The 14,197-nt window shown below is 42.4% G+C and overlaps 1 protein-coding gene across 1 annotated transcript; it reads right to left on the reverse strand.

The window, feature by feature from the left end:
- Nucleotides 1-7,671: 7,671 nt before the first annotated feature.
- Nucleotides 7,672-11,196, reverse strand: LOC119010213 (protein Tob1-like). The gene is made up of 2 exons (XM_037082187.1): nt 10,962-11,196; nt 7,672-9,809 (listed from the first exon to the last, which is right to left on the reverse strand). Exon 2 carries the CDS (start codon nt 9,646-9,648, stop codon nt 8,641-8,643), a length of 1,008 nt encoding a protein of 335 aa, XP_036938082.1. The 5' UTR covers nt 9,649-9,809; nt 10,962-11,196; the 3' UTR covers nt 7,672-8,640.
- Nucleotides 11,197-14,197: the final 3,001 nt, after the last annotated feature.

Raw genomic sequence — 14,197 nt, forward strand, 5'->3', positions numbered from 1 at the left:
GTCGGACTCCTGATAGGAGACACAATATGAAGTCACAGCAAATATTAGCGGTTTAAGGGTCTGGTCCTCAGCAACCCTTCCAGACGCCCTCCCCTTTTTCACGGATTCTCTATCACTATGGCGATTTGTGAGTGAAAGTTTCGCCTGGTGTCAGAGTGGCCTAAACAAATGCAGCCTTATCTCAATGGTGCAGAGGCAAGACCAGTTCCGCACAAGCGTCCACACACACACACACACACACACGCAGGCAGAGATTAGAGAGGAGACTGTGCCTGGGCTTCCTATTATTAGAGCAGAGGTTTATGGTTGGAGAGAGCTGCAGGGAATCACTGAGATTAAATTACACAGACAGGGAACATCAAATACAGGAGAAACTTCCCAGGCTCTGAAGAGGATGATAGGGTCTGGATGAGTTTGGAATAGAAAGGGAGAGATATTGGAGCAGTGTCTTAGCCAAAGCATGCAGACTGTCCTTTTTTTTTTTTCCTCCAGATATGTCTCTCAGACTTTTTAAACCGGATGTCAGCAGGCTTTGTTGGCAGAAGTCTCTAGTGTGCTGTGCTTCAAATGCTCATCCAGGCATGTCATAGGTCTGCAGATGACGATTACATGTCAGAGAGCTTGTTACAGCGGCTAATTTGCATTGTTTTACCTTGTTTTACTAGCTCAAGGACCAATGTGTCATGGAAAGCCTAAATGGAGAGGCTAAAGGTAGAAGCTAAATGACTTAGCAAATCAAACCGCCAAGAGGAAAAGGAAAAGCAGCAGGTAGACAGAAATGCAGATTGATAAAGGAAATTTCCCTTTGACGTGCCTGATTAAACGCTGTATTCTCAATCCAGTTTGTGAATCCTATTTATTTGTCTTTTCAAACTGCATTTTCAAATAGATTTATGAAAAGGAATCCATTATTTTCCCACAAATTCATTAATGCATTTTCAGATGATATACTTAGTGACTGTTAAGTCTGTTAGTTTTGTATATCCCTTTTAAATTTGAACTGTTTACTGATGGATAAATATTCAATTTGTAAATTCCATTAATAATTCCCCTTTTTATTGCCCGATGAAATATAAAGTAATTAACTGCTTTGTAATTTAGTCTGTAAACTAATGTTTTAATGCCTATTTTTATTGTACACTTAATAAATGAATTTGTAAACTAATTTATCAGTGCCTATATTTATTGTGCAATAAGATTAAAACTTTATTATTATTGATTACTATTGATATTTCCAGGACACTTGTGGTCTTCCCTGGAATAGATCATACAAAGAACTTTACAGACATTGCTATTTGCATTGTAAATACTTTCACTGATGATATTACAATGCCAAAGCAAATAATCTAATCTGTGACAATAAGGCAGCACATGCAGCAGCAACAGAGTTAAAAAGGTTCATAACGTTGTCATACTGTATAGTAGTGACAGCTGTGGTGACACTAGAAGAGGGTTTCATAATTTTGCCACTGAAAGAGGGTCATTCATGGATTCTAGATTCTGGAGAAATCATTACCGAGAGCGTAATGTGGAAACATCTCATGGAGTTTTACTTTTTTGAAACGTAGGAAATTAACCATTGTGAAACTTAAATGAAATTCCAAATTCAAATTTGTACTGTAAAAATGTGTCGCTGGCCAAAAAATGGTTCCAGTTCCAGATGCCAGTGATTGCAGTGTGGTTGTGAGGCTGACAGCCAATAATCATCCAGTCAGACCGTCTCTCACAAACCAGGAAATACTGATCATCTGAAAAAAAGTTGACGGATATCAAGCTTTATTAATACAACATTTGCCTCAGAGTTTATGTGGTCGTGATCAGATGTCCACACTGTGACATCCACTCAACTTATGGTAAGGCACTCCACATAAGGATGACGTAAAAACACATTTACACCTTTTTATATGCGTCTACATATAAATTAAAATTCTATCATATCATTGCAAGCCTGGGGTGTTTGCAACACTTCATCCAAGCTGTCTTTGATCTCTGCTCAGTGGAGAAGTATGACTTCAGTGCCTTCAACCTGGAACATTTACCAGGAGGGTTTGTGCCACCAGCTTTGTCAACTTACTATTTCTTAGACAATTTTCATGTAGTGTTCATCTGCCTAATGCAAACTGTGTAGCTTAATAGCTGAACAAGGACGTTGCTAGGACATCCACTCGACAGCCAGGCAACGTCCAGGACATCAACACAACCCTCAGTTTTGAGTACAGTATGTTTAAACCATAGCAGAGTTTCCTGAAAGATTGTTTGATCAGTGGTCATTCAACATTTCTGTGTTTGCTGCGATAGAACAGGGATATTAATTTATTATTGATATTGAATTTAGTAAAATGTGGTACTCGACAAAATGACAGCATGGCTGTTCAAAGTAGAAGTCATTGCTTGTATCTGACTTTGTGGAGTCGTACAAGTACAATGACAAGCAAAATTACCTGTTCCATTTAAGGAGGTTTCGTTTATCAGTCCACAGTTGCCAGATTTAGCTAGAACACCCAGTTCAACTGTTCTTGAAATGTGCTGGGCCTTGGCACTGCCTAGAACGCCACTCTGAGAGCGTGGTACTCTGAATATCCAACAACACTCAACATGAAAAGACAGAAAGTGGTTTTAACATGAGTCCAGATTCCCTTGGTTATGGTTTACATCTTTAATGTTTCACAGAGTTTCTCTTCGATTGCAAAGCACCCTTTAACCTTTTGTAAATCATTTTCCCCTTGACTGTTTCAATGAATTTTGCATTTCTGTGGGTGGAGCACTTTTTTTCCCCTCTCTGGCCAATCTGGTAATCAGTAGTCATGCTGACTTAATCAATGAATGATTTCAGCCCTGGACATTTTGTGCCCTCTGTGCCTCACTTTTCCTGTCCAAACAGGAATTAATACTTGATATACCATCTGACAGGCACGTCGAATCCCTTGTTTCAGATTAACTCAAGCAATGGGGATAAAACAAACTCTGAAGCTCAAAGCTTAAACATCTGACTGCAGCACAGAAATCAATGGAATATGACGATGTTGCTATTTCCCCCACTGATTATCTGTATAGGAACCAATACCTGAGAGACCCTGCTGTGTTTTTTCTATCTCCCACATCTCAATAAACAAGTTTATACCTCTGAGGCAAGACATTTCCAGTACATGTGTTTGCCTTTGGCGAATCACCAGGGCCTAATTCAGCAGCTCCTTTCTGCTTCAGCAAGCCATTATCAGCATGAAAAGGTGAAGGAAATGTGTTGTCATGGCTACATGGTTTGCCATTTATGTAGTCGGAAAAAAAAAAAAAAAAAAAACATCTGTGTATCTCCCTCCTTTGTCTCTGCCTTCTTTCACACTTTTCTTCCTCCAGACCAGCCAGATTTTCCAGCTTCTCGTCATGCCTCTGACTTGAGTGGGCAGTGTGTGCTACATAACTCAAGTGGTGTACCCACCCAGGTTCCTCAAAAGGGTTTTCATTCCTTTCCAGCAGTTACGTCAGAAGATTATGATGCAGGTGCGACAGGGAAGAAGTGTTCCACGCCGTATTAGCATACAAGTAGTCCCTGCAGTGAAGTCAGGCATGGCTGGCTGGTGGGAGGAGGAGGAGGAGGGAGGAGGGGTAGTATGTGAGGCGAGGATTCTCCTACAATGACGCAGAAACCCTGCAAGGTCTATTTTTAAACCTATTGAAGTGTGCAACACCCTTTCAGCGCTGTAACCTTCAACTGCGCCTTCAAACCAAAACAAACAGAGACTCAGAGGCAGGGGAGGAGAGGGAAAGTGCAACAGCGACAATACATTCAGCTCTTTCCATCGCTGTGGGGCTTATAGAGCCACAATGAAATATGGATTATGACTCCATATTGCTGAGACGTGGTGCTTTTAAGTTGAATGATTGTCTGGCTTGGAGTAAGAATAGGGTCGAATGGATGATCCCCACTAAAATGACTTGGCAGCACTTGAAAGCAGCGACCGACTGTGGTTCTTTCCTGGCCAAACACACAGTGCAGCCTGTATTTATTAAAGTCTCAGCTTCGGGTTTATCAGTGAATAACAAAGCCTGGATGATACTCTTTATCTTCCTCCCTCTTTGGTCTTTTACTTCTTCTAATCAAGTGAAATGTCGAGCGTCCTTGAATTGCAGATGTGCTTCCCCGCTCGCGTGGCGGTACCTTTGACTCACGAGCCTCTGAAAATGTCCCCGTCGTCCTGTACGTGCCAAGTTCAATAACCAGGAACAGGTGCTAACCTCACTTCCTAACATTCATGGCAACAGCTCTGATCACGGGCTTAATATAGAACTGTGTGTGCTGATCAAGGTCAACACCTACCAGCACCTATCGACAAACTGTGACAGGATGGAAAAGGTGTCATTTTCTCCCCAGTTTTAGACCAGAGTACATAATCTTCCTCTGGCCTACTGATCTAAAATCCGTATCTGGTAACAACTAGAATCCAAAACAGCTCCTCTCTCTGTTCTCTGGCAGCAAGCTGAAACACGTGGACCCATCTGTCCTTGTTGGAAAACTTGTCATACAAAGTAGTACTGTGATAAAATACAGCTGAAATGTTTCATCTACACTTTGGGATGACTCACTGTCTTGCCCTTTGCCTTGTAAACACAAGCGCTTCCGCCGTTTGGACCCTCAAATCAAGACTTTAAATGTGTGTCGGTTCGAGCAAGTGACAAGCGTTTGCCAGTGTAGTGACATAATTATTCTATCCGTAGCACTTCAACTTGGTTCACTCATTGTTTTAACGCAAAATAATTGACGTTACCTGACCTCAGTGCTGTTCATTTTCATTTGTTCCAAAAAGACCAACAGAATGTAAACAACTGGGGAGAAAGCATTATGCACCATATTACGGACAATTATGGTTCCTCTCCCATATTTGCCATCTTTATGCTTGGCTACGCTATCTAGCCACTGGCACTAGCTGCTGAGCAACACCTTTAATATACAAACACAAGCCATGTGTGCTGTGTGCACAACACCGCTGGGCACATGGGAGATAGAGTATGATAAGCACTTGTGTGTAATATGTGAAGCTCATGTAAGGAATGTATCTCTCTGAAGCAGGGGGGGAGAGCACACTCTGAAACAAACATGAAGGACGAACAGGAAGGCAACACCCTACACCCTGGGAGTCTCCCAGTTGGTGTGACACTAGACCATCTGTGGGCTTGTTTATCCCAGAGAGCATGTGGAACTGTGTGTGTGTGTGTGTATGTGTGTGTCTGTGCCTGTATTATGAATATTGTATTCTGTCACGGTTTGAGTTTTTGGTCGAGTTATTTCCTCGTGCGTCCTGTTTTGCTTCTCGCTTCCATCCCTTTCTCCCGTCTTTTTTCCTGCTCACTCTACCTGCTTCCTCTGTTTGTGCTTTCTTTTGTTGCCAGCCTTTTGTTGCCTTCCTTTCACACTTGACTTGATTTTTGGATTTTGTGTTTGAACTTGGTCCGTTTACCTGCCAGACCCCTTGTGTCTCGCATTTGGGTTCCTTTCTGTGTTAACTGTACCGGTACAACCCAACCAACCATGGACTATCTATTTATGGTTCATAACCTAACAATAATTTCCAGCCTCCTGTCAACTAACCAAAAGCCTGCTACCCTCCTACCAAGCTCCTCATCGTCACTGTGCCCAGCTCCTTGTCATCACTGCTGCCCGGGTCCTCGTCGGCGCACCAGCTGACTCCTCTTGAGTTTTGGCGGCAGGGCTCCCTGGCAGATGCCTCAGCTGTTTCTGGGTTGGCTGACGGCTCATCTGTCCCTGGGTCAGTCACACACGTCCTGGTCCTGAGCCTTCACTTGAGTCAGTTCGGCCCCTCTCCAGTCCCTGAGCCACCGATGGGGTATCAGGGGCTGATGGGGCCACCCACTTGTTCCCCTCGTGTCCAGTGTTTGGGTCCCTTTTGGTATTTACCATAATCGTTTTTCACTCTGACCTCAAGGCTTAAAGAAAAGTGATAATTCAGGCTGAGGACCGAAATAGATTCTCTGGTACAGGCCAACCCAGTTAATTACAGCAGCGTACACAATGGGGAATGGTGGTTGGTGACTCGTTTGGATAGTTAAAAGTTCCAGAAATAGCGACAAACTGGATATGCACCTTAGCATATTTACTGACCACGCAAGTACACTGATACTCACTGACAATCAACCACAAAGGGTGTGTTAGCTGACAAGAAACCAGTTACATGAGCAAAGTATTGTGTTCCTATACACAAAGGTACTGACATTACTCACAGCATCAACCGGGAATGTTTTACATGTGACTGTGATGTGGTTGCGGTCCTTGGCAGAATGAGGGTGAAATCCCAACACAGAAAAATTGCTTTTCCTCCTAATCCTGCACGAGCTACTCCCCAAAGTACCGGCAGAATTGATTTGCTCGGCTAATTTACAGGCTGCAGCGCACACGACAAAAGCATTATAGGCAGCCATGACTGTCTGTACATACATGTTACAGATATATTAGCAATGCTAAGTAACCAACAATATCCACCGAAGAACAGCACGTGAATTCAGTATTGAGACATTTGTACAGAATTATTGTCCTTTTCACTCCGACAGCCATCACTGGTTGCTTTTCAAATAATGTATAACTTCATACATTAAAATGCATTTTAAAATGATTCAACTATTAGTCCTTAACCATTATTGGCCTTTACAAAACAAGTAACACATAGTCACGGTGGTCAACATGATGTTTTCCTAACTCAGACCAAGTGCATTTTTTTTTTTACCAGAGCATGAGCACAGCGATGTGACAGAAAATGATCATTTTAAATTGAACTTAAAGAAAGCTAAAGTTGGAATATAAAGAAAGAAAGAAAGAAAGAAAGAAAGAAAGAAAGAAAGAAAGTCACATTTTTATGCAATTAATGCATCAGTATTAACAACCTATTAATAATCTATTATCTTTGCTAAGCTTCTGAGTAATTCTTACTCTACTTAATGTTTCCTGTCATATATACCAAAACAACATTATAGAATGTACATGACAGTAATCAGTTTTTCACCTGTCATGCTGTTAGTCTTTGACAAGGAAGGGAGGAGGAATTCTTTAACACATAAAAGCACACATGCTAGTTTCCTCCTCAGACCTTCGAGTCACACAGAGATACAAATGTGATTATGTCTTAGCTGCTGGAAACCTAAACCTTGATGAATATTTGGCTTGTTCTTTCATTCACATGACATCCAAGCCCATGATACAGCAAACCAGTGCGATTACTGCACTCTCCTAGAGAGACGTTACAATGTTACCATGCCTGTAAACATGTATACTGTGACAACACCTTAAAGTTATGCAGGTTGGGTGAGGTTTGAGGATGAGGTGAGATTTAAATGAAATGCAATAGTTCTTCCTGCAAAAGATCATAAAAAGCACTCCACCGCACAGCTAGAGACACGTGACTACTTCCCCTGATTACTGAGACATTCACCTCTGCCGTCAAGCCCAGGACAGATCCAAAGTTTACAGTACATAAGCTTCAGGCTTCATGTTGCCACAGACAGGTTTCAGTCTCCATTTTTAACCTGAAGTTGCGCTTATGACACACTGGCAGCGCCTATCATGTGACTATCAATACTATCTGCTCATGCAGAGGATTGCCCAATGGCAAAGTCTGGTGCTAGTTAAACATTAAAAAAACAAGCAATAAGTGCGCTTTCCACAGATCATGTTCAACTGTAGTTTATTTTATTAAAAAGACCAGGGTGCAAATATGAAATTAAAAAAAATAAAGACAAGCATATAATTTTTAAGCATTTAATACAAACTTAATATATAAACTATTTCAGTCCCTCTTGACATGTAAGACACTGACTCAAAATACTTTGTTATACCGTATTTTTTATCAAGTATTGCACAATGTGGGTACAAAATTAATATTCATACGATTACAATTTGTCCATAGTATAGCAAAATCTTTACCTCTTAACAGAAAATACAATTCATCTTTCAGAAAAAGCAAATATTCCTACACTTGAGTTCCACCACTTAGGAATACTCTGTACACAATCTTTAGACTAATGTATTTTTTTCCTTTAACAATTATCTTTAAAAAAAAAAAAAAAAAAAAAAAAAAAAAAGAAGAGAAAAAAAAAAAAGGAAAAGCTGCAGCAGCCATCACAGATCACTGGAGTAGTAAAAAGATATAAATGCAACACCATGTCATAGAAACAATATATACTCTGATATCTTACAAACTCTGTACTAAATTAAATTATACAATTAGAAAAAGACCAAGTAACCCCACTTAGTAGTGCCAATTCATAAAAATCAGCCTTGTCTTATCACCTGTAAAATACTGCAAGAGGCCAAAGCTTGAAGTTTGTATTTTCTTTTTTTTCCTTTTTTTTTAAGTTTTTGGAGAATTTTCTCAACATGGTAAAAAATGTTGTGCTTGGTTGGCAAAAAGAAAAAAGAAAAACAATGATGCATGTTGAAGTAACCAAGCTTGGATGTGTTTGTACAACAAGCTTTTAGTAGAAACAAACTCAAGGGGGCACAGTAAAAACACCCTTGGGCACATGCGCTTGACTGACTAGACACTATATCCTTGACAGTCCAGAATCTAAGTGTGCGTTTTGTTTTTCCTTCTCTTTGAACCACCATCATTCATAAATAACGTATCGATGATGAGTTTAGTTAGCCATCACTGGCTGGAATTGCTGGTTAGAATACTGCATGTTGCTCAGACTGAAGTTGAGGCCGTCCATTAGGGACTTGTCGTTGAGGCTTCCGTAGGCCGCAAACATTTCAAAGGCATTGTTGTACTGCAGAGGGCCGAGCCCCAGGGAGCCCTCCCCGGGGAACACAGCTCCAGGGCTGGCCTGGCCCTGCAGGCTTGGGAACACAAACTCCTTGGCGTTAGGCGACAGAGCAGAGGCCTTCTGCTGCTGCTGCTGCTGCTGCCCCAGGCTCAGCCCGTACAGTGAGTGCATGGAGGTGGAGATGGCTTTCTGCTTCAGCAGGGTGTTGACATTCAGACCCAGGTTATTAGTAGGGGAGGTGCGGGCCACCTTGCTGCTACTGCCACTGTTGGCATTGTTGCCACGGCCACTGCTCTTCATCTTAGTGGAGCCGAATTTGGTGGCAGCAAAGGTGGCAGTGGTGAAGGTTAAGGGCTGGGTGGAGCGTGGCATGAAGGAGGGACTCACAGCAGCAGACTGCCCGAAAGGAGGGGAAGGGGAGCTGGACTCTGAGGAAGCCCCAACAGGGTCGCTGATTGGCATGAAGACCTGGGCCTCGGGATTAAAGCTGTTCTTGATTTCCTTGTCCAACTCTGACCCATTCTCATTGTTATCATCCACATATAGCACCTTGACCGGTCCCTTCTCGCCGATCTGGTAGGAAACCTCAAACGGATCGATCCACACACTAAGGTCCTGAGGGAGATTATTCCGGACGTCTTCGATGTCTAACCCGCTCTCTTTGGCTGCCTGCTCCACCACAGGGTCCACCTTCTCCCCTACATGAATGCACCTGAACCCTGAACCTTTATATGGCTTATCCAGATACCAGTGGCCTTCATACTTTTTCTTCAGCTGCCTCTCAAGCTCTTCGCCAAAGATATTCACACGTCGTCGAGGGAGTTTGTTGTATAAATAGGAAATAATAAAGTTGAGAGCTACTTGAATTTCAAGCTGCATAGCTGCTTCAGTGGCGAGGGCGATTCCTTTTCCGTCACCAGGTTGCTTTTTCTGAGTGTCGCAACAACCTCCAAGGCAGTGGTGATCGGCGCGATGTCAAAACTGTCAAAACCCGTTGCAAAAATGAATATCCTTCCTGCAACAGAGTTGGGTTCCGGATCCTGAAATTAAAAAAGAGAGAGAGAAAAGCATTCAGTATTGAGAAGACATTTGTAGTTCAAATAACTAAGGCATGCATCATATTAGACGCCATTATAATCAATGACGTCTCATGTATTCACCATCAAGTCCCCCGCCCTCCCGACTCTGCACGGCAGGGCTGTATCTCAGCTGTACAATATCAACAGCTATAAATAAACAGAGGCCAGTGACTCAGAGACAGTGTCAGCAGTGTGTGTTCCCCAGCGGTCTACTGTGACAGAAATACGCCAGCACTGTTGACCTCTGCGTAGGGCGGTGATAGCAGGTGTCAATAGTCACAAGGATTCTCAATTGCCTCATTTTGGCACACGGACATGTTCAGGCTAAACTCCTGCCTCGCACGACCAAGTGGGAGAATGTATTTCTATTTTATATACACATTTAAAAAAAAAAAAAAAAAACCCTCAGACAGTCTTCTCTGCTGTTCTCTCTGCACCGCCTGAGCTACAGTGGGAACACGTAGAAGCTGTGCGACGACAATTGCTGTTACATAATCCAGCATTGAAAATCCAACCACGGCCATAAAAAAAAAAAAAAAAACAAAAAAAAAACAGCATTTCCACAACAGGGAAAGACACACTCGCTTTTCCACAGGATGACAGTAACAACAGATAAAATAAATAAAATCCCAGACTACATGTTTTTCCTCCAAGTCCAGTATTCATGTAGCCGAGCCACTAGCAATAGCAACTTAATGAAGGGTGTGAACAGAAAAGGTAGCCAACTAGCTTCCTAGCTAAACATCAGATACGGTTAATGTTTAGCTCGACGACAGCTGGTTATCAGAGTTTCCTCGCAGTGACATTGTGTGTACCGAGCAAAAGACACACAGGCACGGTCAGCAGATAGTAACCGTGACTGTAAACGGCGACACGAGAGGAAGATTGGCTTTAATTTGGACTGACGGTGTTTTGATCGATACCAAGCTACGTAGCATCTTCAGTAGCAAGGTGGCTACTGCCGGAATATCACTAACGTTATAAGGCTAATTGTGTCGATAACACTACTGAGTCTCAGTGTCCGAATCAACAGAGATAAACAAAATAATGCACAGCTATCTTCGTTTCCGACTAAATGAATGTCATGCCATCGTCAAATGAACATTTACTTACATGGGAATTCACAGCAGGTCCTTCTCGCACCAATCACAGTCCGCTCCAGCAAATGTTGTTCTTGCACAGCCTCTAATATTGCTCTCTAATGGAGAAGATTTTTGGAGAATTTTTTAAAAAATGTTGTCGTCTTGATATGGTTCCAGGCGATTTTGTTTCTGTGGGGTACAGTTAAATTCCGATCTGCCTGCAGCCACGCTAACTCCCCACAGCCTGGGAGTTTCTACAACTCTGCCCTTTAAGACTTGGGCTGATTGGTTTATATAGTAGTCCTCCGCCACGGACATGGGGGAGGTGGTGATGCGGCTCGCAGAGGTCAACACCCAGGAACGTGTTTCTATTGGCTGTGCGCCGACTCGTCATCAAACACCACCCAAACTACCGCTATGATTGGGTTATTTTGTGCTCAATCAACCGCAGGGTTCTATTTATGGTGGTGCTTTGCCTCTCATGTGCTATGGCCTATTTTATTCGAAGAAGTTTTCACTAAAATAACTTTAAAAGCCATGTTTGTGGCAAAATATGATTCCTGAAATAATATAGAAAATATTATAGCACCAAAATGCTCTAAGGGTAAAAGACATGCATGTCTGTAAATGTGTATTAAGTGATGCCTTCTGAAAGGTCCTCTGTGATTAGAGGTTGTGCTCCATCATGCATGAAACCTACAGCTGAACAAAGAGTCCATCATGATGATAATGCTCAATAGTCTGTATAATTATTGCTGCCAGCCAGAGTCAACACTTGAATGAAACCACATTTGGCTCTACTCCCTCACCACAGGGTTAAACCGGGCTGGATAGTCACTGGCGGAGGGACACACCTGTCACTGGTTGTGTTCCCTGCTCCTCACCAATGACATGTTAATGTTCCTTGAGCCAGCTGTAGCTGTGTGTCTTATCCTAATGAGAGTGGCGTTCTATGATACAGCACAATTTCTGCCACTTTTAAACAAAACAGCTGGAATCTTCTGATTGCCATCTGTGTAAATATTGACATTACAGTTTCCCACCGTGTACCTGCGATAAAATTCTCATTATTATGAGGTCTGTGGACGGTGAAAATGAATGGTTACACAATGGATCCTGGCTGCTCTGCAGTGCCTGCGTGCTGGCCTCTTGTTTTCAGCAGCTGTGCAATGCAGGGCTTAAGCTCCCCCTCGTCAGGCCTAAGGTGTTTGACGCCACAGCATGTTCTTACCTAACATGGGCGCTCACACTGCATGTTTGCACAATACATACAATGCCACATGAATTATACATCTGGGAGAGGGGAGGAGGAGAAAAGACAAAAAAAAAAAAACAACCCTCACATGGTGTAGATCTTGTCTGGTGATGTTAAATTTGAAAGCTGATGTATGAGAGAGCTGCCTGCTCCTTACAAGCTTTCTTGAGTGATTTACTGATTATGATAGCAGAAATTAAAAAAAGACACATTACTCTCCTCTTTATTTGCTGAGCGAAAACAAACACGTGTTTTAAACTACATTATTCATTATGGAAAACATCAGCGTGTCTGTGGACGGCCTACTATATCCCCGATGAGAACATGTGCTTTAAGACAATGTGTGTTTCATCAGTCCTTAAAAGTCATTCTTGTCTCTTTAAGTGCGTTTTGTATTCATCACATTACCTCTGTGTGTCAGCAGGGGTGAGAGTCCCCCCACCATCGAGGACCTTGTGTGATGGATGACCTGAACACAAACTTAGCACACCGTGGGGGCCTTGGAGAAAAGCCAAGGCCACTGTAAGAAATGCCATGAGAAGGTCCAGAATCCTTATCCTCATACTCCCACGATGTCTACTCGGTAAGTACGTGTTAGTTTTGGCTCGGGGTAGGCGGCGCCCATTTGCTGTTCTCTACCAGAGTATGGATCTGGCGAATGGTGGAACTTTTCCCCTGTTGTTGTGAGTCTGTGTGAGCCTGGGACCTGGAGGTAAACACAGCTAATTAAGTGAGATGTTTAAGCATGACTCATGCAAATTTTTTAGTGAAGGCAGTTCACATAGACATTGCTCACCCCCTCTTCTTCACAGAGCTGTGAGACCATTTCCTCTTCTCTCTGGCTTTGCAGCTGCACATAAGCTCTCTTCAATTTCCAGATGTGGTCGGTGGATTTCAATCTGTGTAACATCACGTCTGCAGTACCAAGGGGGTTAAATGTGACAGGAGATATTATGAATTTGTGCCACTTTTTGCTTACTTACTACCAAGAAAATAATTTTAAAAGCAGCTTCTCGTATGGAAAGAAATTGTCTTCTGGCACACAGGATTGACAGAGCTGGTAAAAGTATTGCACATGTGAACAAGCTGCATATTGAAAGTTGTCACAGGCAGCATTCATTTCTTTTGGTTATTTGACTAGCACCAGGAGAGCTTGGATAGATTTATTTGATTCTGGACTTGAATTTTCAGGTGCAGGATAAAGCAGAGATGTCTTTCTTACCCTTTTCAATTTCAGGGCAAGACAACTCATATAGTACTTCCTTATCTGGCTGTGTCTTTCCCTCGAAGGTGAGCAAGTATAATTCCAAATCCAAGCCAAAATAAATACATTTCTGTAACAAACGACAGGCTCCTAGCTTTTCTGCAGTTCTTCATTAAACCCTGTGGTGCCCCTATGAAGACAGGTTCATCTTTATTTCTTTTTAATCTACATTTTATGACCTCCAACCAAGTGCAGCAGAATACATCTGTATGTATATTATAGATTATAAACAAAACATGTAGGACCCTTTGTCCTTTTAAAGGTGCAATATTACACTGCCTCACCCTCTCCGGTTTCTTTGGTGGTTTCTTTGAGCTAGCTGACTAGTCTGCCAGTATGGAAAGGTGCTGCACAGTGTTTATTGATTTAGGTTAACTTGCTCACATTATTGCAGGGGGGATCATCATGGGTCGACACAGACCCCCTGCTGAAGACCTCAGGACCTGCAATGAATAATCTGTGAAAGTCTGCACCTCCCCTCGGCTCTACGGCGCACTTTGGTATCTTTTGTCTCATTTCTTTTTAATTTTCTCGCTTGCAGCTGGTTCACCTTCTCCAGCATTGCATTCAGCTGCAGCATGTGCTGTTCTGAGCAAAAAGGATTTGACAAATCCACTGTATGCAACTTGTTTGTCCATTCTGGGCCACTGTAGAAGCATGGTGGCGCAACATGGTGGAATAACAAAAACATAAGGATTATGTGTTAAATCATTTGTTCTGTTTTTTTTTTTGTTTTTGTTTTTGTTTT

This window comes from Acanthopagrus latus, chromosome 20 (assembly GCF_904848185.1).
Source record: "Acanthopagrus latus isolate v.2019 chromosome 20, fAcaLat1.1, whole genome shotgun sequence".
Taxonomy (NCBI): domain Eukaryota; kingdom Metazoa; phylum Chordata; class Actinopteri; order Spariformes; family Sparidae; genus Acanthopagrus; species Acanthopagrus latus.